This window comes from Hoplias malabaricus, chromosome Y (assembly GCF_029633855.1).
Source record: "Hoplias malabaricus isolate fHopMal1 chromosome Y, fHopMal1.hap1, whole genome shotgun sequence".
In the NCBI taxonomy this organism is placed as follows: domain Eukaryota; kingdom Metazoa; phylum Chordata; class Actinopteri; order Characiformes; family Erythrinidae; genus Hoplias; species Hoplias malabaricus.
The window spans coordinates 18,129,244-18,152,707 of NC_089820.1; the positions used below are offsets into that span (position 1 = coordinate 18,129,244).

At 37.9% G+C, this 23,464-nt stretch overlaps 1 protein-coding gene across 5 annotated transcripts; it reads left to right on the forward strand.

The window, feature by feature from the left end:
- Positions 1-5,693: 5,693 nt before the first annotated feature.
- Positions 5,694-23,371, forward strand: LOC136677842 (coiled-coil domain-containing protein 158-like). 5 transcript variants are annotated; one of them, XM_066655509.1, is made up of 22 exons: positions 5,694-5,772; positions 9,766-9,817; positions 9,952-10,085; positions 10,206-10,369; positions 10,625-10,680; positions 10,775-11,105; positions 12,589-12,665; positions 12,886-12,996; positions 13,165-13,279; positions 13,488-13,607; positions 14,210-14,494; positions 15,687-15,798; positions 16,370-16,522; positions 17,565-17,677; positions 18,228-18,386; positions 18,508-18,600; positions 18,696-18,815; positions 18,903-19,057; positions 20,284-20,351; positions 20,567-20,716; positions 23,036-23,140; positions 23,236-23,371. In XM_066655509.1, the coding sequence occupies exons 3-22, from the start codon at positions 10,034-10,036 to the stop codon at positions 23,310-23,312; spliced, it is 2,616 nt and encodes an 871-aa protein (XP_066511606.1). In that variant the 5' UTR covers positions 5,694-5,772; positions 9,766-9,817; positions 9,952-10,033; the 3' UTR covers positions 23,313-23,371. The 5 variants fall into 5 exon arrangements, with proteins under 5 accessions (XP_066511606.1, XP_066511609.1, XP_066511605.1 ...); XM_066655507.1 differs by lacking the exon at positions 5,694-5,772 and adding an exon at positions 9,220-9,407; XM_066655508.1 differs by lacking the exons at positions 5,694-5,772; positions 16,370-16,522 and adding an exon at positions 9,217-9,407.
- The last annotated feature ends 93 nt before the right edge of the window (positions 23,372-23,464 follow it).

The following is a 23,464-nucleotide window of genomic DNA, read 5'->3' on the forward strand; positions in this document are numbered from 1 at the left end:
ATAGTTAAAAAAATGCAAACTAAACCGGAAAAATAATATTCTTAGGACAATAAGCAGTAAACAAAATACAAAATATATTTTATCCACTACAAGTCTAAATTAACAATATCAAAGAAACCAGATTCAAAATTAGAGCAAGTGTTCAATTAACAATTTTCCCTTTAATTCCCATGTTTAAACCTTACAGTTACCCCAATGTATCCTATTAATTACTCAGCTTTACACCTTGCTCTCCTTTCTCCTATTCTCAACCTCTAAAAACATCTTTCTGGAGCTCATTGTCTATATTTTCTTAATGTATAGTCTCCAAGAAAGCTCATTTAATTTACTTTATATATTTTGTTTTAAAACGTCTTCCGTTCAGGCTCATTGTCATAAATAAACAAGCCCCTCATATTATTGAGGTTCATATACTTTAAATAACTGTCCTTGAACGAAGCTCATAATTGTTACCATTACAAATTTCTTTCCCTATTAATTTCTAAATCTCTCTTTCTGACACTTTCCGTTCTCTTTAAACACACTCTCTCTCTCTGACACTCTCTAGGCAGAGATGTCTTTTCCCCCCTTTTCTCTAAACACACTCACATAAAATTTATGGCTCTTTACAGTACATGGAGAGTTCTCAACACACACACACTCAAAAGCAACCGCAGAAGAAAAGGGGGTTGATCAGTCCCCCACTTTCTCCATTTTCTCCCAAAAAAAAATTGTTTCAGCTGGCACACACACATACACATACACAGCAAGACACTCCTCTATCGCCCTCTAGCGAGCAAAAACATACACGACAGTCACATAACAGCCTGTAAGAATAACAGGCAATTCCAAACAGACATAAAACATGAATGCACAATCAAATTTCATTAAAATATACACCAAATTGTGGCGGGAACAACATCCGCTCTTTTTATTTTTCGCGGGACAACTTCCGCTGCTATTTTTAATAAATTTGCGGGGACAACTTCCGCTGCTATTTTTAATAAATTTGCGGGGACAACTTCCGCTTATGAATATACTTCTGAGGAGACGAACTCTCACGGCCTACCCTTAGACCAGGCAATTAACACGAAACCTCGTCAGGTTCCGAGCTGAGGACGCCACCACTCTGTCTCAGATGGGTACAACATCCATCTATTCCATTTTAAATTCCATGATGGGTACAACGTCCATCTATTCCATTTTAAATTCCATAACCAAGCAACCCCAAAAGAATAAACCAATAACAAATTATAAAAACATATTTAAAATAAATTGATTTGCTCAATACCCCACTCCGGACCACCTTCGGGGCTCCACACCACTCCAATTTAAAAAATCCAATATGCAGAATTTGAATAAAACAGGGTCTGCACACCCACCTTAGTATGTTGCGGCCGCGAGTGGAAAGGAGTCCTAAGGTGTCCGGTCTGGACCTCCCGCACGTCGGGGTCACCAATTGAAGATAAAAATGTTCCTTTGGACCACTCTCAAAGTATTTCAAAGTTTACAAAAAGGTCCAAAAATACACTCTCCCTCTTCGGGGAAGGCGTGTCCGTCACGAGAGAGTCGCAGACACCAGTCGAGTGAAGTTCAAAGCAAATCAAAGTATTTATTTTACAAAATATTGGATCCAAGAGAATTAACACATTGAGAACAGTGTGATACCCCTCCCAAGTGAAAATTCTGACCTCCCATCATCTGACTCAAAAAGTTATACCCATGATGACGTATAGCCTGTGGTGAGGCGTTTCTGGCTGATTAGCGTATATTAATATGCATAATTTCACATGTTAGTACTCAGCTCTTCACGTGCAATATTCAGGTGCCTGTTGTGACTCTGAAGACATTCATTATCTGGCCAGGCTTACAATGGGCCTCTCTTCTCAGCACTTTTTTTCCCTAGAGACTAAAATTTAGGGAGTTAGAAATACACTTCAAGGCCACAAACAGAAGCTACAGATCAGCGCCTCCATGCCCAACACTATGATGTCAGTGTGTTACAATCCTGGAGTGCACATCTGTTCAAGGTTAGACGTTAAGAATTAAAACTGTGTGTCAATATCAAGTTATCATGCCATATAGTGAAGTTAGCTTATAATATGTCTTTAAGAGTAATTATCATATGAGTTAGTAGTGCAGAATCAAGCAAAAATGTTTAACTACATGTGTAAGTAATTCATAATGTAAATGCTGGTTAGTCATTCATATAAATGCATATAGGGTACAGGATTTCACACAATGAGTATGCTAATTTAACTAATCATCATTTAAGGATATTTGTCAACAAACACAAAGTAATAAAATTGTTTTCTACAACAGTTGATAAATCTTTCTTTAAACCAAGGCTTGTCCTTGCAGGAAAGAATATGTTCTGTAGCATCTGCCACAGGATTTCGTCTTGTTCTTCTATTTAACATTTTCCTTAATACTGTTTTTAAATCATAGAATTTATCATGGAAAAAGAGTAAATATGAATACTAAACATTTTAAGGAAACAACATACTCAGTATGCTCATTGTAATTTTACACAAACTGTACACTGCATACTTAATACATACAATGAATAAGTATTTTGTATAATATAACAGACTGTAAATATTCTGCAGAGCTAGGGTTAAGAAACAGGGAAAACATGGCTGTAAATGGCTAAATATACTAAAGACTAGACTAGATGTACATGTAAAATTTGACCAAAAACGGTTGTCCTATTTACCATTTATTAATTACTATATGGCAGAGCCCTGCACCCCTCACCCAACTCTCTCTGTAGCTGTGATTAAACTTTTCCACTCTGCAGTCTGCTGCACGTGCCCATCCCCCACTCAGTCCGTGCTGCACGTGCCCATCCCCCACTCAGTCCGTGCTGCACGCGCCCATCCCCCACTCAGTCCGTGCTGCACGCGCCCATCCCCCACTCTGCAGTCCACCGCTCTGCTCTCCTGAATGTACTCTCGATGCTGCTCCTTTCCTTCACACGTTGCATGTCGACTTAACAAAATTTTATTCTCCAGTTTAAAACCTTTGCACTCTAAAATGTCTACGTATGTGCCTGGTTAAACATACAAGTTCAACAAACGTGTATATTAAATAAATAAATAAACAGTTTAACCACAGAACCATTTCAAATGCATTAAATAAATCAGAAAAAAACTAAATTGTAAATATATTTTACATAACTTTGAAATTATGAAATAAAAATGCATTAACTTACCATTTAAAAGCTTATCACGTGCACTGCTCAGTTTCCACGGAAAAATGGGACCTGTTTTTTTGCCTCTAAGCTCTCAAACCAATAGGTGTGGTTCCACTAACCAATCAGAGAGCCAATTAAGCTCTGATTTTCAACTCATATCCCCAGGCGCTATGAGATGAAGATCACTGGAAGTCATTTTATGCTTACTTCACTTCCAAAGAGTGCGTGGCTTTTGCTGCAATTGATTTGTTGACGATTTCTTAAACCAGAAATAATTTATAAATAATATATATTTCTTTAAAGCAAAAAAATATTGTAAAATAAATGCACACCTTTCACTCACCCTTTAACCTCATTGAAGCATACACTTCAGGAAGGGGCTTGTTATAAACATGTCACTGAGCCTGTTGTGCTTTGAAACATTTTTTTTAACAGATTCTTCAGCGTCAATCGATACACAACCGTCTCACACTCTGTAACTCTGAAAATAACCGCTTTCAAAAACGTTCGATTTTGAATTCAACAAACCCCATGTATTTAATGAATAGTTTGTTTGTTAAATGTGGGTTATGATCAGGGTTTAAAATCTTTTGTTGGTCTTTCAGTTAGCAAACCGGGTTAATGTAAAGTTACCTCAGAATTTAAATGTCCCCTAGCGAACAACAAATAATAAACACCCACTGAAACACAACCACAAAGTAATGTAAGTTAGAGCTGGACATTCAGACTAAGCTAAATTATATTATTAGCACATAATCTACGTTTTACGAGGAGGCTCAGAATCCTCCTCAGTTCCCCATCATATTAGGTTCCACCGGGCTCAGTTTTAGGACCCATTCTTTTCTCAATTTATCTGCTTTCATTGGGTTCTATCTTGAGAAAGCATGGCATCATTCCATTGTTACGCTGACGACAGCCAGATATATGACCCTGGTAAGAAGAAAGTTGCTTTCTCGATTAAACCACTTTTGTTATGTCTTAATGACATTAAAGTCATATTTTACATTTTAATGAAAACAAAACAGAAGTGATGGTGTTTGGTCCCAGTGGTCCCCGTGAAGCCCCTCTGATTGACTTGGGCCTTTTGAATTTGTATTTGAAGCCAACAATCTTAATCTTAGGTTTTACGAGGGACATTGATTTTAAATTGGACCACCAAATTGGCCCAGTAGTTAAGTCCAGCTTTTTCCACCTGAGGCAGCTGGTAAAGGTGAAGCCAATTCTCGCACATGAGCACTTTCAAACAGTAATCCATGCCTTCATCACATCCTGGCTGGATTACTGCAATGCACTCTATTTTGGAGTCTGCCAGTCTCTCAAACGTCTCCAATTAGTACAAAATGCTGCTGCCCGACTTTTAACTGGATCGTGTAAGAGGGAGCATATAACTCCCATTCTGACCTCTCTCCACTGGTCGCCTGTGCATTTTAGAGTACATTTTAAGATTCTCATTTGTTTTTAAATCTTAAAATGGACCCGCCCCAATGCTGACCAGCTGCTCCTGGAGGTGCCAAAGTCAAAACGTAAGCTCAGAGGGGATAGAGCCTTTTCAATTGCTGCGCCGAAATTGTGGAATAGTCTCCAATTATATATTAGGCAGGCATCCTCGCTATCAATTTTTAAATCTTATCTTAAAACCCATTTTTATTAATTGGCTTTCAACCCAGCATGAGACTTTTGCTTTGTTTTATTTGAGTTATTTATTTCTCCTTATTGGATATTTTTTCTTTTATAACCATCTTTGTACAGCACTTTGTTTCAGCTGTTGTTGTTTTTGAAGTGCTCTATAAATAAAGTTGAGTTGAGTGTTTCCACATTTTTAAAGTCATGTTAAGTAAGATGTAAATATGCAGCAGTTTAAATGAATAACTATTGTGACTGGGGTTTTGAGTTTTTTACCAACATTAACATATGATTTGTATTCGTTATACATTCCTGCAGATTCTTCCTTCTGGTTCTTTGCTACAGTAAGTACATTGTTTCACAAGAACACACACACTACTGACAATTATGGTTCATTCAGGAATCTGCTAGCTTTGTAATATTAGACACAATTCAGTGTGTTCATATACAAACACATGTATACACACACATATACAAACACAGTGTGATCCTTTAATAATGAACCAGTTGAAATATTCAAAATTTATTTGGAATAAAATGTTATTTTCATTCATTCATTCATTCATTATCTGTAACCGCTTATCCAGTTCAGGGTCGTGGTGGGTCCAGAGCCTACCTGGAATCATTGGACGTAAGGCACCCTGGAGGGGGCGCCAGTCCTTCACAGGGCATGTTGTTATTTTGAGTTCCATTAAAAGTTATTAATGTATGAAATTTTTTGTCATTGTACAACACACAAGGAAATGTGTCTTCTGCATGTAACCCATCTGTGGCAGTGAACACACACATACTGGAAATATATCTATTTTCATTTGAAAACCTTTACCTTTCTTTTTCTGCACAAGCGCTGGGGAAGATCTTATTGCTCGAAACCATTGTTTTGTTTGTGTTGTAGATTGACCGAATCGGAGAGGGAGAGAAGCTGGACACTCATCCGCACTGCAACACGTTCAGATCTCGAATGCCATTATGAGGTACAACTGCCTCTTTAATACGTTCCGTAGGCAAGGCCTGTATCATCACACACCACGTTCAGGAATGTCTCACACACACACACACACACACGTTTAATACAAACGTGTAATTACTATTTCTTAATAAAGATAAATTTCTTTTAAAATTTTGTATTTTAAACATGTATTTGACAATTTCTTAAACCAGAAATAATATAGAAATAGTATATATCTCTTTAATACATTATAAAATAGTCCCATTATTCAAAGAAATAAAATGTGTTAACAAGCAATTTAACTACTTTGAAATCAACCACAGCATAAACATTTAGAGCATAAACCAGTAACGTTTAGTGTTACCATGCCTTGAGTACGATGGAGTTTTAGGGGCACGATGTAAAAAAAAAAAAAAAAAAAAGATTGAGTAAAAAAGATCTGTATAATTTGGAGAATATAATCAGAATATTTAGAAAAATACTGTTTGGTTTATTATTTATTATAATATGTAGACAGACAGACTCACAGTCTGTGTGCCGTGAGTGAGTTGTGAAAGAAGCAGTCAGTGAAGTGAACAGAATTATTTTTTAAACGCATTCACACGACATGACAACCCCGTCAGTGCAGCCCCTGACTGCGATGCAGAAGAGTTTAGTTTATTGTACCAGTCCGAACCGTAACGCGATGGAGTCTCATGGGCACGCCGGAGTTCCACTCACTCTGGATCTATCATTTTCGTGATCATTAATTGTATCGTGAAACTACATGCCATGGGTTCATGCACCGATTCAGAGTTTAAATACTATTCACACTGTGGTCCTGATGTGGAAGAGAACCGAGTGTTTATTCCTGAAATATATACCATAGTATGACTTACGCAACACACAGCATTCCACAGTTACACTGTGTGTCTGCTCCATTATACACAGCGAATTATTCCGAGAATATTCTCAGAATTCTGACTTTATTCTCTGAATCTTTTTTTCCTTTTTTTTTCTTTTTTTTTAAACACTGTGGCCCTAAAACTCTGTCGTATTTGAGTGTACGCTGGTCCACTGATGAAATTTTTTCTGCCTCCTCTGGCTAACCAAGAGTAATGGCCTATCATTCAAAATTAAGATACATATCATGTGAAACATAAATATTCATTTTAAAAAAATGGTGAGCTCTAACTTACTCCAAGCAAACCTCGCTTCCTACTTATAGCAGTACAGACTAAACACTTGATAAATATAAGTTACTATTCTAGCAGATTATCTGTCTGAACAGTCTGTTAAATCCAGTTTAATTTATACCTAAAATAAGTCTGTAAGTTTCCCGGCCTTGCAATTTAGTGCTTTTCCGCCATGTTTTTACAGCCGCAAAACAAACCCCAGTAGGAGAGGACTTAATTCTGGCTGGTGATTGGCTTAATAAAAAATGATTGACATCAAGACTCGCTTGTGTAATTGGCTGCAGTCAAAAATAATTGTCATATGCTCCGCCCTTTACTCACGCCCACTGGCGGAGTGCCCTTTGGCAAAAAGGGTATCTCTGCAGGCTGGAGGCAGCTCCAAGTGAGCGCGGAAGAACATGTTAAACACGACTCAAGCATGTCGCTGGCTTCGAGATATGTAGTTGGCATAAAGGCTCTGGAGATGACCCAGAGGCTAAAGAACCCTTTTTATTTGTTTTTGAAAACGGGTGATATGGAGCTGTTTCTAAAAGCTCGTCTAAAAGCAGGGTCTCAGGTCCAATGGTTACAGCATGCCCCTCACCCCATAATTTTTAAGGCATGGAAACTGGACTGTAGGGCCCCTCACCTCAATTCTTAAGACACAGATACTAGACTGCAGGGCACCTTATACACCACAGTTCAAACAGTTTGTATAGGTTCATACTTTTAGAAACCTAGGCTGTCATGGTTAACTGTGATGACCTCCTTTGCATAAAATGCCCTTGCACAAAATAGGTATCCTAGTTATTTTCTTTCTTCTAACAACTAATGCAGCTCAAATTGCTCTGTTTGAGCATTGTTTGGAAGTTTAAGAGAATGTCAGCGAGTTCTTTGGGATATTGTGTTAGATTATTGTGTATTTTGTAGTAAAGCTGTGTGCCTGGCGAACATGTAATAACTGTTTAGTTTTCAGTAATTTTCATTAATATTGTACCTTGTAAACATTGAGTACATTATATGGAGTACATTTTCAGCATTATGTGATTTACAGACTTGTTTGTGGTTGGCTTAATATGTGAAATTCTTGCAATAAAAATAGAATAACCATTTAACTGAGACCACATGTACTGAGAATGATAACGTTTGCTTACATATAGGCTACTACTCACTTCCTAACAAGAGACATGAAGTACAGTGAACTTCTCTGAATGTCTGTTTATTTTCTTAGTTTTAAGTTGAGCCAAATTTCCTGAAAGGTTGCACCACTATCTTGGAATTCATTAAACCATAACTACATTACAGTGAAATTCCATCTTATTAAGTTCACCTCACTTGTAGCTACATGCACTGACTCTATTGTCATATAAACCCACTGTGACTGAGAGGTCATGGTAGGTTTGCTGAATATTATGATTATTTGCAAATCATTAGCACCATTTCTCCCATGTCCATTAATGGAAAGGAGCTGCTTTAAATATTTATTTGAATAGTGGGCCATTTTCTATAGTGTTACTTAAGGGTTTACACGTTTAAACTGATTATAATCGAATACTGTGCTGAATACAAAACAAATAATACAGTCCTATAGTTCTGTAATCAAATTAAAATAATGATTGTAGACATAAGAGACCTAATGGATTTCATAAGTTTGCAGTTCACCCCATAATCAGATTATCAAAAATATATCATTAAAATACCAGAAGTGCTATGTATTTCGTTTTCACTGATACTTAATATTTTAAACGATATAACTAGTAGAGGGTATCTAATTCTGCTGGAGAGAAATTATGCCCTTTTTTCAAATCGCTGCTTTTCCTACATTCGCCTTCCCACAAAACATAGATCGCCCACGTGCTGGTTTCCGGCCCCTTGCTGCGTTCGCGCCTCTCACTCTCAGAGATATGTACTTGTGGCCTTTGGCACTGTTGTTTTAAGATGTGGGGACCAACTTAAATGGAGACGCATTTGCGCAATATTTAATGTGGAATTTTCGAACATAAATTATATTAAGATATATCTATGAAAATCAAAACATGTACTTATGAATTTAACTGTATTTGTACAAACTGCAAACCGTGAGCCACAGATTGGGATGTATTCATTTGTGAATAGTTAAACATATTTGCGACTTGTGTTTAATTTGTGTATTAACATTTAGGTATCTTGTAAAATATTTTGAGACTAAAGTCTCTCCAAAAAATACCTGCGACCCCCATACACACACACACACACACACACACACACACAAAACTGTGCCTCGCTGGTGTATGGTTGTCTGTTGCCATGGTAATGAGAGCTCCGCCGCGCTAGCTCGATTCCAGCAGGCTAAGCTTAGTTAGCATTAGCTAAGAGGCGCAGTCGGGCTTGATTGAAGCGGCAGACAAGAAACATATCGCTAGCTAACAGTGCTGTACAACTTTATATTACACAAGCTGTTTGTCCGAGCAACGCTAAAAATAGCAGTTACAGATGTCTCTGGAGCCTCTCAATGATATTAGCGTTAGTGAGTATGAAATGTTTTTTGTTTTTAGGAGTTTTTGAGAATAACTTGAAGTCATTCTAACTTAATGTTCCACTTTATATGATACAGCAGTATAGTTAAGGGGCTAGAAGCTTGTAAGGTGAAAGGGAAAATACGAAAAAGAAGAAACGGGTGTTAACAAGAAGCAAACTCCAGTTCCGTCTTTTTCCGTAGTTTTGCTTCACCTGCAGGAATGTTCTGATGTGAAGGGTGCTTTGTTTGCATCAGTAACGTTAGTATTTCGTGGCTAGATTTGTTCGTTATTTGGCTAGTTTAACAACTTAACATCACCTTTAATTGAATCACAGTTAAACTTCTCTAATCGAAGAATGCATTTCAGGTTTGGAGGAAGACACACCAGTAAAAAACTGCATCAATCTGGAAACTCTAAGGTAAAGATAACACTACCTGAACAAAAATGCATCATGCTCAGATTTCCCTTTAGAAAAAAGTGGTGGGCCCTGTTTTAACAAATGAAAAAAACAAATAAACTTTCATGTCCATTTCGCTCCATGTCATTTTACAGCAAAGAACTGGAGAGACAGACTAAGGACACTCAAAAGCTGCAAGAAGATGTTGAACAAGCTACAAGACAGACGTTAGAGAGAATGGGTCATACATTTAACAGCACAGAAGTCCCAGTAAACTACACCTCTTCAAGTGAGAATATTAATATACCTTATACTTAAGGTGTAAATATAATTTACCTTGTACATTGATGTCTTCATTAATAGAACTACATAAATTTCAGGGGCATAATTCTGATCTTCTGTACTGTAGGCAGAACGTTAGAAGCATCTGCAGAACCAGTTCTGCAAACCGTGGTGAACAAAGTGGATGTAAATATCACAAGATGTTTGAACTTTCCAGGGAAAGATGTTCTTGAGCATGCTATAGCGAAGTATTCTCAGCAGGTCGCAGACCTACAAAAGAATCTCAGACAGGTTAGTAGCTAGGTTATCTGATTTCCACTCTCATGTTATTATTTGCATTAAGACAAACCATAACAACAGATTGGCAGTAAAGGGATGCTGAAATGTGGCCTTTCAGTAGTGTATTTCATGGTGATTGTGAATCATATCAGATCACTTTGCAAGATACAAAACAGCCTTATATTGTTAGTCTACCTGTCAATGATCTTGCAGGCACACAAGCTGCTTGATCAGCAGAACAGTAATTTTCATCCGTCCATCTTCTAGTTACAGACAAAACTGTTTGAGAGTGAAACTGAGAAAAATTGTTTGGTGGAACTAAGGTAAAAAATAAATGCTTAACATTAAAATTTGTAATCCAATTATTTCAAAATCCCTCTCAAATGCATATATTAATTCCCCAATATCCCACAACAGAACGAAGGAATCCAGAAAGCAGTCTAAGCTAATGGGGCAGCTACAGGAGACTCTTCTTGAGCTGGACTCATTAAAGCAATCAGGAGAGCAGAAGCTGATGGAAGCTGAGGACCAAGCCATTGCTTTTAGAAGGAGAGCAAAGTGTTTGGACGAAATGCTCCAGGACATGTTCATCAGGCTCTCAAATTATGAGAAATGCAGTGGAAAAAGCAACTATCTTGGCTGTGATGGTACCTTCAGCCCTACAGAATTTCTGCTGGGACCTGCAGTAGAAAAAGCACTACAGGACTTGGAGAAAGACAACTGTAGCCTCCAAGATAGACTGCAACAGGCATGTCACTTACTTCTGACATTTATATAGTAATCATGATCATACACAAGATAAGATGTAAAATATCCTATGCCAAACCATTAAAGCTTCACGTAGGACTCACCACACTCTTCCTACCTGCAGCCACAAAATTCCTGTTGAATCCTACACCTCAACACTAAGGTTGCTGTGGCCGTTTATGATCCGACCAGCAACCAGCTATCCTTAACAACTACGGTTACTCAATGAGCCCAGCCCATGAGTACCCAAACCGCCCACTGTATCACTATCTCTTCACAGGGGTCATCAGGTAGGCACCTCCTCTCGTTGTTGTTTTGCTGAATTAAGGCCACAACGCCTCCAGAAGGCTCAATATTGAAGTCTGGCGTCCCAGACCCACCCCACCCGTAAATCCACACCAGACTCCATGGTGACTAAGGCTGTACCTAGCCCCACTGGCACCGTTAATGCATGAGCTGTGCCACCAGTCCCATGTGAACTTTACGTGCTTCATCACCAACTATCATAATAACACCTATGTCCACCAGTCATACATGTGCTTGCCACTCGTGTTTCCTCACTTCAGCCGCCAAGTCTGCATACTTCAGCTTCTTCCTTTCAAATGTGTCATCTACTGCATTCTCAAATGGAACAGTTAACTCTATGAAATAAACTATCCATTTATTTTCAGAGTAGAGCACCTTATCTGGCCTCAGTGTAGTTTACACAATGCAGTCTGGGACCTGCAGCTTTTTTCCTAAGTCCACCAGCAATTTCCAGTCTCATGCTTCACCCCATCTACCAAAATTTGTAGCCTGTGCACCTTCTTGAAAACATTTCCCCCTTACGCATAAACCTAACTATTTTATTAGTACAGCCACTGGTCAATACGTTAACCTCTTGCCGTTTGCTGTCCAACAAACATGCTAAAACCCTTAACACCTGATTATGTCTATTTTTATATTATTATTATTTTAACTCTATAAAATGTATTACTTTTACATTTACTAAATGATATTATCTATAGTGTGGCACCTGTCTATATTTATATTAATAAAGTACAATCACATTAATTTACTGATAGTTCTGTCAATCAGTGAACGTACAAGTTTTCTAATTAGCCCAGTAGATCAGCAAAGACGAGTTTGTTTAAAAACATGCTTTTTTTAGTGTGTAAGTGGAGCTGCAAAGGTCAAGTATTTAAATTGCAATGCAAATCATACTTTACTCAGGTTCTATTAGGTTGCCTAAGTCATAAGCTGCCTCACCAATTTAGATGGAAATCTCACACAAACTAAATCATGAAAAGAACAAAAATCAGCATTATTTCTTCTCCCTTGAACATCAAGCATGTGTAGACTGATTGACTGCATCTTGCATAATGGAAAAATTGTAGAGATGCACAATGGTACTGGATCTAAGAAAATCTTTAAAATTATCCATATTGATTGATTATCACCTACCATTTGATTTTTAAAGCTTTTGCACTTTTCATATTTTGCAGATGGAGAATCAGTTGGAAGACTTTGAAAAAGAAGATCAAACTAAAACAGAATGTCTTCTGAAGGAGCACCAAGAAAAGTATATATACTTCTATGACTTGGTTGGGAATGAGTAACTGACAGCGTCTTTGTAACTTACACAACTAAAGAGAATGTCTGTTGATTAATCAGATGTTGTTGTGTTTTTATAGTTTATTGATTATTATTGGGTTTTTTATTGTTATAAAGCTAAGTATTTCTTTAAGTAATGTTGCTGATTTGAACATTCACCCAAAAAGGTTCTGTCTTTATTGTTTTAGAACTGAACAGCTCACTTCCAGTCATGAACAGGAGATGGCAGTGTTGACTGAGAAACTAAGAAGTTCTAACCGTAACGCTGAACGTCTCCATGTCCAGGTGGAACAACTACAGTAAGGCTCATGCTAATCTCTCACGTTCTCAAAGCTAAGTGTGGTGGAAGCAGAAAGAAATTTTAATTTTGATAACCCATGTTTTTATCCAATGTTAAGGTGAATGCACCATTTAAATAATCCAAATTCTCTATAGAAAACACTGCCTTTTTTTTATGTTTCCAAAAGTGCACAAGTTGAATGTGAGACCTCATTGCACCACTCTCAGATAAGCAATCTAGAGTCTTCTCTCTTCATACTGCAGTCAGAACTACTGGAAAAACTGCAGACCTTTGAAGCAAAGGTAAAAGCCAGACCATCTGGACCACCTCTCAGAAACACCAGAAAGCAAACATTCCTGATGAATTAGAGCTTTGTACTGTAATAAAAAATTTTCTGCCATTTGCTGATATTCTTGAGTGTATCCATATGCTCTGAGAAAACAGCTGAGCATATGGAAACTATCAAGTGTGTTTCTGAGAAAGGGAGTGAATCTCTGGTTCTTTGTTAAGGTCAAAACTCTGGAGGAGGCACTGACCCGGGCTAACTCACTGGCAGAACAGTTCCAAAGAGAGAGAGACCTTTCAATCCAACAAGCAGAGGATCTGGACTCTCAGCTGTGTCGACTTACGGTAATGCAAATATGGCGTCTTGTACATTTGCTAGATTTTTACTGTAGAAAACAAACAAAAAATTGTTCAGAATCTCAGCTTCAGAATCTCAGTAATATAAAGTTGTAATCTCAGTGAGACTACAGAAGTGCTCTCTGTGGAGCGCAAGCAGAGACAGCAGCTGAGGGAAAGGGACATAGGCCAGAGCATCCAGCTCTGGCACAGCATAGGCATCCAGCAGCTTTATATCCTAGTCCACTCCCTCAAACAACAGTACCAAAAATGTCAGGACTCACAGATTAGAAGAATGCATTACAACAATGTAGTCTGATTTAGAGTAGTTTTGTTGGCGTAGTGCTAGTACATGTTTTAGAAACAGGTTGGATGGAGGATCATCCAGTATCTCTAATGATTCAACATCAGAACATAACTACACTAATGTGTTTGTGGCTGAATGAAATTAAATCCTTCGTCATCTGGTGTAAATTCTTCACCTAAGAATAGAGGCTGTTAATACAGCACAGCTGAAATGCTGAGTAGAAACACTAGATAAGCATGTGTTCAGAGACTTTTGGAAATAGCTATTTATTCTTAGTATTTCAAATATCACCAAACTACCTCAGGAGCTGAGCACTGAAGAGGCCAAGCAGCTGCAGGCTGTGCTTGACAAGCAAGAGGCAGAGATGCATTTCCAGGAACAGGAGGCACAAAAGACCCAAAAGAAGCTGGATGAGGCACAGAACAAGGTGGAGGCAATGATGGCTGAGGTGGAAATGCTCAGACTAAAACTGCAAGATGGAGAGAAGAACACAGAATTGATGAGGAAGCCTTTGGAGACCCTGCAAGAAGAGAGGAACTGTCTAGCCAAGCAACTGAAGCAGCTCAGATTTAAAAACCATCAGCTGAAGGTAAAATAGCAATAAATCATTTTGGATGTTTGATTTTTTTCAGATTCAGATTCCTGGTTTATTAGGGTAGTTTGTATACATAACCACTGGTTATTTATCAGGTGCTCTTTTATGACTGCAGTTTTTTAGGTTTACAATTACTGACTGAAAATGTGTTTATTACACACACTTTCACTGTAGCTCTACACTTTATACCAATGGTAAGGTTGTGTTATAGGCCTGTAATTTTTATAAATATTTTGTACAGGATAAAAAATAATAGCAATTTTAGGTATGTCCCTGTAAAGTGTTTTTGCCCCTGATCCCAATCTGAGAAGATTAACATTAAGACTCTGGGCAAGGTACAAGGTATACATTTAAATATATACCTTATATATTATATAGTCTATGATTTATATATTCTTATATATTCTATAATTTCTTATATATTCTATAATTTAATTCTACTATCAGATATAAAAATTTCCTTGATCGGCCCAATAACGTTCCTTGAGATCGGATTGGGAATACTCTACATAATATGATGATAATGGAAGTTGCTTTTGGATTGATGCTTTTATTCATTCCATGTTCAATTTTGAGTGATTCCTTAAACTTTTTCTTTTATTTAACTTTTTCAATAAATTAATCTATGGCGGCACAATGGTGGAGCAGGTAGTGTCACAGTCACACAACTCAAGTCCCACTCCAGGTGACTGTCTGTGAGGAGTTTGGTGTGTTCTCCGTGTCCATGTGGGTTCCCTCCAGGAGCTCGGTTTTCCTCCCACTGTCCAAAAACACACGTTGGTAGGTGGATTGGCGACAAAAAAGTGTGTGTGTGTGTGTGTTACCTTGTGAAGGACTGGCGCCCCCTCCAGGGTGTTTTCCTGCCTTGCGCCCAATGATTCCGGGTAGGCTCCAGACCCATCGTGACCCTGAACTGGATAAGCGGTTACAGTCAGTGAATGTATGAGTAATCATATCTATGATTTGTTCATTTGATAAAAGAGCTGAGTGAACATCCTCCAAAATGTGGTGATCCCATTATTTTTTGCCAAGGGTAGTGCATGAGTTAATTATTGCAAATCAATAGAAATTGGATGTCGGTAAATAAAATACAAACCAGTGAATTAACTGGAGTATTACATTCATCAGTTGTTTGTCATTGATACAATAATTTCCTACGTGTTATCTGTGCTTTCCTTGTGAGCAGTGTGCCCTGAAGGAGCCCGAAGGCAGGCTGTGTTCAGTGGCGGTAAAGGAGATTCAGCAGCAGGCAGCGCTTTCAGAAAAAAACTGCTGCATTAATCAGCTCAAGCTCAAAGGTAAATGACTCAACACAGAGCCTAATGAGGGTTTTACTTTTACAGTTGTATAGCTAATCTTCTGGTTGAGTGAAAACTATTAAACAGCATTGTACAATATGATAGGTGGTTTTTGCAATACAGTAAATAGGAAAATAAAGGTGTTACAATACTCTCATGTTTCTAAGTTCAAGACATAGTACAAAGTTCTACTTATACAGAGGGGTTTAGCTCAGATAAATTATCGTTGTTTAACAGAACTCTGTTTATGCCCAAATAATCATAGCTTTTGGAATTCATTAGCCCCGTTTGTGAGCATGGGTGTTTGACTTGATATATAATTGAAGTGATACACTTCTAATTACACCATTAAATTCTACCTTTAAAAGCATGTATACACAAAAAGTGATGAACGCACATTAATCATTTATCATTAATCACATCAAGACATATATTACTATGGCAATATGTTATTAATTTGGAAGCAACATAAATTTGTCACTTGTCCGTGTATGACATTAAAATGTCTTAGTGTTCTGCCATATCCAGCTGCCTAATTATTGGTTACTGACACTGTATTGGTTCTGTATAGAAGAGCAGGAGGTTTTGATAGAGCAGCACAGCAGGAAGACAGAAGAGTTGCAAGAGCAGAACAAAATACTCAAAGCCCAGCTAAATCACACTCTAACAAGACTGAAGCAGGCCAAGGGCACCCTCAGAACACTGGAGGGAGCTGACGGACATGGTACAAACACCCCCCCCAACCCACACACACACCCATTTGCCCAATGAACTTTTTCCCTTTATATGACCCATACTTAACAAATGAAACAGATTGTTTAAGAAACTTTGTATAAATATGCACAGAAATATGGGCCTCCATCTCCAGTAAGAACCCGGCTCATGTTTAAAGCTAGAGGATGTTTTCACGAAAAACATTTATAGCAAAAGTTAAAGTTCAGTGTTCGTCCTAAGTGGTGAGATCTAGGTCTATTTAGTATAATAGGTGGAAGACCAAACACTTTGACTCTCTGGAGTCATTTAATCTGTTTAAGGAGTGTGGCCTTCCCTGTATTATCCCTGGGTTGTGGATAATGGCAGGAAGGCTACACACTGAGAGGCTAGTTTTGGAGCATCTTAGCGCTGTAACTTCCTCCTATTATTCCATCGTGTTCTTTTCCGTCATGTGACTACGTAATTCGACTCCCTCGTTTGTTCGTTTGCTGCTTTCACACCACGTCATTGTGGTACGATACTGTTAAATAACAGTAATGCATTGTATTTGGATAAATGCATTAGGGAGCCTTGTGTTTGCATTTGACAAACTAACCACAAAAGTCAGATTGCTGTAAAGCAGCTTGCAGTGTTGTTTTGGTGCTATTGAAGGAGTCGTAGGGACATTCAGGGAGAACAAGAACAATGTGACATCATATGACACAAGTTTAAGTGCATTTAGATGCTAAACAAAACATCCTTTTACATGCTGACAATAGCTGAACCCTATAGCCTAGCTTTTGTCTCTACAGTTCATGTGAAGCAGCTTAAAAAATATGACTGATTCTGAATGTTATTCAAAGTTGAAATGTAAAAAGTTTTGTCTACTGAGCCTGTGTTAGTCTGTGGCAGTTAGGATTGCATCAGAAACATATTCTTCACCTCTGAAAAAATACAAACACTATTTTAAATCAAACAGAAAATGTGACTTGATGACAGCAGTGGTGATACACAGATTTTATTTTATTTTATTCTTATTATTTATTTTCTTTTTGGGACGTTTGGCACTACAGGATTGCAGGTAGCCTTGGGGATGCAGAAGCAAATTACTGCAAAACGAGAGCAGATTGATCATCTCCAGAGCCATGTACAGATGTTAGAGGAGACCACAGACAAGCTTACACAGGTACAGCTGGTTATCAGTAACTCCATTCTGTTTATGAATGGTTTTATAATGTTAAACAATGTTAATTAAAGCTGTGCATCTTGGTAAATAATAATAATATAATAATAATAAAATATAAATAATAATAAATGCATCATGCTTTTACACAGCACTACATTTAAAAAATTTTTTTAAACATTGGTCCACACCAGTAATGTTCAGATTTGAAGTTTCTCGTATTTGTCATGTATATTGTTAACCATGTTACATTTCTAAATCTACCATTCAGTCAACAACTAATCTTAGTAATTTAGTCAAAACAAAGATTATTTACCATTAGTATTCATAAATACACAGTAACAAAAACATCACCTGTTTAAATCACAGGCATAAATAGTGGTTGAAAAATTCAGCTCTAAAAATATCTGTTTAGTTTTTGGTTTTGGAAATTTCCTGAAAATATATTTAGATTTGAAATACATTCAGACAGAATCTCAGGCCTGATTAAAACTCTAAACAGAAACTTGTAAGCATTCTGTTCCAATTTATACATGTGCATATGGATTTGCAGGAGAAGCGTTATCTGGTGATGAAGAGCAAACGTCATTTGCAGGAGCTGCATTTTGAAAAGGAGATTAGGAAGAGGCTGGAGACTGAACTGGACACACTGCGTACAAATGAGAAACTGCTGAAGAGCAAGGTTGAGGAAATGCATGCAGCCCTGCACAAGGTTCTCAGTAAACTGATCTACATTTTAGATGATGAATATATTTCAGTACATGTGTTTATAAGGTGAAGGGTATGATTTTTTTTTACCATGTACCTTGACCATTATGCTTTATCACTTCCAGATGTCAGACAGCTTTGCAGAGTGCCAAGAGTTCATCCAGAAGCAAGAACAAGAGATCATAAGACTGAAACTCCAGCATGCTCTAGAGCTTAAGGTATTCATTTTTCTGAAGAATTTCTCCAACTATGAACATCGGTTCCTATCATCATTCCCCTGTTTTCACAATATTGCTTTGTGTATCTTGTGTAGGAACTACAAGGCCAAAACATGAGGGCCATAAGCAACATCCATAGATCCCACCCCATCTCCAGTCCTACCATGCCAGAGCAACTGCCTAACTTTCAGAACAACTCCACCAGCCATACAGAGGTATAAATCTGAAAAGGGGGTTTTCCAAATATCAACATTTTATCTGAAGGAATGCTTTGAAACATGATTTCTCTGGCTTGTGTCCAGGTTAACATAGGATGCCAAAGGCCTAGCCCCACTCTGCAGCTGCGAAGTACGTTAACGGAATTGTACAGTGCAATCAGTGAGAGCCAGGGTCCTGACACAAGCCTAGCCACCAGGATGAGGTCTGATGAAAGCTACAGGAAAAAGAAAGCTACAAAGTAAGAAACTAGTCTCAAATGAGTCATCATGTAGCCTCTATATAGGCAGCAATAACAGAGAAACAGTGAGAAGAAAGAATTGTTCATATTACCAGGAAATACAGCACATTCATGGTTTCACAATTTTAGTGAATTATTAACAGATGTGTTAATCCACCTCAACCTCAATGGAGGTGGTTAATCCACCTCCATCCCACTTCAACTAACCTCTTATTGAAAATATAAAAAAAAAAATACAAAACAAAAAAACAAAAACAAAAAACTTTTACAATAGACAACATTTGAATTTGCTGCACATCAAGCTCTCTATGCTGAATCCATGTGAATGATGTGATGTGTAAACATAACCTGCTGTAGCCTCCCACCATTTCACAGATGTTCAGTCTCTCTCCAGCTCACAAGTAATATTTGCCTCACCATGTCTGTAAAACGGTCCACTTGCTTGCACATATATGATCACATCAGCTAAATTCTGTATTAATTCTGCTTGGCAACCATAGCATTCTGGGTGGGACGTGCGCAGGACTAATAAAACACCCACCAAAAAAAAAACCTGAAAGCCCTCTCAACATGTTTAGGTTTTAGATGCTCATCATTGCGTAACGATGCCAATGACTTTTCATAATTCAGTCATTAAGCCATGAACAGTGTGATTGGAATCTTAAGTTACTAATTCAGTGTAAAATAGTGTACTGTATAGGATGCAAAACTATGCTATGACTTGGATACCCAGCAACAAATGGCATGGCTTTCGGAGGCATTAAATAATTCAGATGTTCAGAAAATCACTACGATGAAAATGTCAGACTCAGTAAGCATTAAACATTCAACTTTAAATAAAAACAAAAAAACAAACATAAAAAAACTGTGGAATTCAGTTGAAAAAATGTGGAATAGCAGTTTGAAGTCACCAAAGCCAAAGTGCCAGAAGGGTGATTAAACAGTGACAGTTACAAGTGACAGGATCTTGAGCTTAATATTGCCAAAGGCTTGTTGCTTATTCCTTCATGCAAGTGTGTCTGTTTCTACAGTGCTTCCTTTGAGCTTGCTTGAGACACCTATATATATGCGTGGTATTCTGTAACAAATGAACGTATAGAAGTATTTCCTGCTTGTGGTTTCTGCTTTCTGTCTTCTTTGTTTTGCACTATGTGAATGTCAAATGATTGCTCTGAATTGCAGCTAATGCATGTGTGGCTTTTCTTGCATGTCTTGCTGTAATGCAGTGAGCAGGGTCCTCTCCAAAGGACTGACCTCGATAAACTGGACGTGAGCTGTGCTTATTCAGCAGACAGTGAGTCCTCGTGCCTATGCTTCTGTGAATAACCACTGTAACTAATGAATGGACAATTGCTTCTAACACAGCATGTGACAAAAGCCCTGGTTTATGTCACAAAATATCAGTCACGAGATGTTGACCAAGGTTGTAGAGTTAACTTTAATGTAAGTTTAAGGATAAGGTACATGTAATGTTCAATTCAGACCTGATGTTTGTTTTCGATTTCTCAGATGAAGAACCAGGATTTACAGCAGCTAGGCCTTGCTACAGACCTTCATCTTGTATGACTGCACTGGGACGGAGATCTCCAGTCCACTCTCTCTTAATTTCTGATGTCCCTGATATTCTAAAAACCGAAAGCCCCACTTTCCAAAGCCCAGGTATTTCCTTCAGAAAAATAAGGTCTTCATCTAATATTTAATTCTGTAATCAGTAAATATATCAACGTATGTTTGATTAATGGACTAATTTATGACTGTTCACACTTGGTATCAAAATTTGACCAAAAATGTACTGTCAGGCTTATAGACGTATACACCTGGTAATTCTATGGGTCATGAATGCACATTTCCTCGATGTGACCACTTAAAGGGAACATCTCCGATTGTGGGGATATGCAGCTGTAAGGTGAAACCGTGTGTTTGAGGGAGAAAAACAGCAGTTGTTTATACATGGATGAAGTTTCACTTTTTATTCACTGTTTGTATTACCACAGAAACAAATTTTTAACTGGAGTTGTTTAATTTTGTAGCACTTTTGGTAATGCACTTAGTCATCTCCTGATTTGGAGGCGTTTCCACCTTAAGTGATCTGACACAGTAAAAATAAGTCAATATTACCCACTTTTGAAGCAGAAACAGTGCCATATCCTGATTTCGGTTTATGCTTTTCAACGTTTAGAGCTCTCTCCTTTGTCTCAAAGAGAGAGAAAGATTAGCACACTACACCAAACACCAAACTGAGCCAGTTTATTTGTCTACTAATCTACAGAAACTAGGGCATCGTAAAAAACACATTAGACCAGTTTTGAGCAAACAAATAGACCAGAGAACTAGCAAAAGGTCAGGAAACATCTGAATTTTATAAAAAGTGTTTTTTGAATACTAACATGAACTACGCCTTTTTTAATATGTTTGTCGCAAACCAATATACAGATCAGCCAAATACTTATTACAACCTCCTTGTTTCTACACTCACTGTATTCTGAAAGTATACATTTTGTAGTTCTACAATTACAGACTGTAGTATATCTGTTGCTCTGCTCCCTGTTATTCAATGATTAGGACCACCACAGAGCAGGTATCGTTTGGGTAGTGGATATTTTTGGTCGTTGGACTATTATTAGTCTAGCAGTAGTCTTGCATTGCCAAACTCTACAGAGAATCTAGTACCTTTCGCCTTTCATACTACTGCAGGAGAAAAAATTGACTGACACACAATCCAATCACCAATCACGAGTCTGCTATTTTGGCATGATGTGTGGAGGCAGTCTTTCAGTTTGGACCAGTAGCAGAGTCAGTACAAAATGATATGCAGAGGTGCATATATGTGGATGAACAGCGAACCAGTCAGAATGCCAGAAAGCCAGATTAGTGCACTGAAAGTATCACTCTCCATCAACTTGTGGGCGGAGCATCTGTGGCTTAGACAAGTCCAGCAGTGACCCTGAGGGGTTTAAAAACTCCAACCCTGCTGTGACAAGCACTGCTGTGTCCCCCAGCAGAATGCACATTAACACAATGCCACCACACCATTGTCACTGAAGCACTGAGAATGATCCACCACTCAGATCATTCCTGCAAGATCAGTGGAACTGAGAGAAGGAACAGTGAATGCTAAAAAAAAAAAAAAAAAAGGGAAGTACCGTATTTTCCGCACTATAAGGCGCACCTTCATTGAATGACCTATTTTAAAACTTTGTCCATATATAAGGCGCACCGGATTATAAGGCGCATACAATAGACGCTACAGTAGAGGCTGGGGGTTACGTTACGCATCAATTAGATGGAGCTGCGCTAAAGGGAATGTCAACAAAACAGTCAGATAGGTCAGTTCAACTTTATTAATAGATTACAACCCAGCGTAGTTTAAGGTAAAACATGTAGTGCAATGTTAATATACCCCACATAGTGGAGGGGGGGACTTTTCCTCGATTCAATAATAATAATAATCACAATATAGTAACACTCGAAATAGTGCAAAGCGATAACAATATATCAATAACTCAACGTTGCTCAAAAGTTAAAATCACACAACACACAAAATAAACACGTAAAGCTCACTTTACTAAGTTATTCCTCTATTCCCGTGTTCTTCTGCGTGACTGATCGCCTTGAGTTTAAACTCTGCGTCATATGCGTGTCTCTTAATAGGAGCCATTTTGGGGTCTTTACATAAAAAACAAATGGAAATGAAATATATATACCGGTATATATCCAGCATGCACCGCGCGCGGAAGAAAATGAAGTAGGCGGCTGCTTACCGTAGTTGCGAGACCTGGCTCAATATTGGTCCATATATAAGGCGCACCGAATTATAAGGCGCACTGTCGGCTTTTGAGATAATTTGAGTTTTTTAGGTGCGCCTTATAGTGCGGAAAATACGGTAGTATTAATCTTATGGATGATCAGTGTATGTAAAAATGATTATCACACCAGTTCAAGAAATTTAAACATGCTTAATTTGCTTTATTGAAACAGCTGCCAATAACCAAAATGAAGTAAGGAGACAGACTTGCGAAGAACTGCAGAATAAGCTGGACAGTCTTCAGAATTTAGTGGAGGATCTTCAGATAAAGAATCAAGGTAGGAGTATAGTATAAGAGAACAGACAGTCTACAGTCCAGGCAGATAAAAGAACACACATTTGTATTTATTATGTTTCTCTGTTAATTTTGCAGACATGGTGTGCATGATAAAAAGCCAAGAAAAGCGGATGAAGGGATTTAGAAAAACAAGAGGCCCTCTGAACACATGAACCTCTAGACCTGCCATGACTTTCAAATAAAGGCTTTTTAAATAAAAAAAAAAACGTGGAATTTCTACAGTAGAAGTAGAAGACACCAAGCTGTCACCATTGTAATCTCATTTAAACCAGAGTAGTTACCGCTCTCCTTTAATAATTCTTCA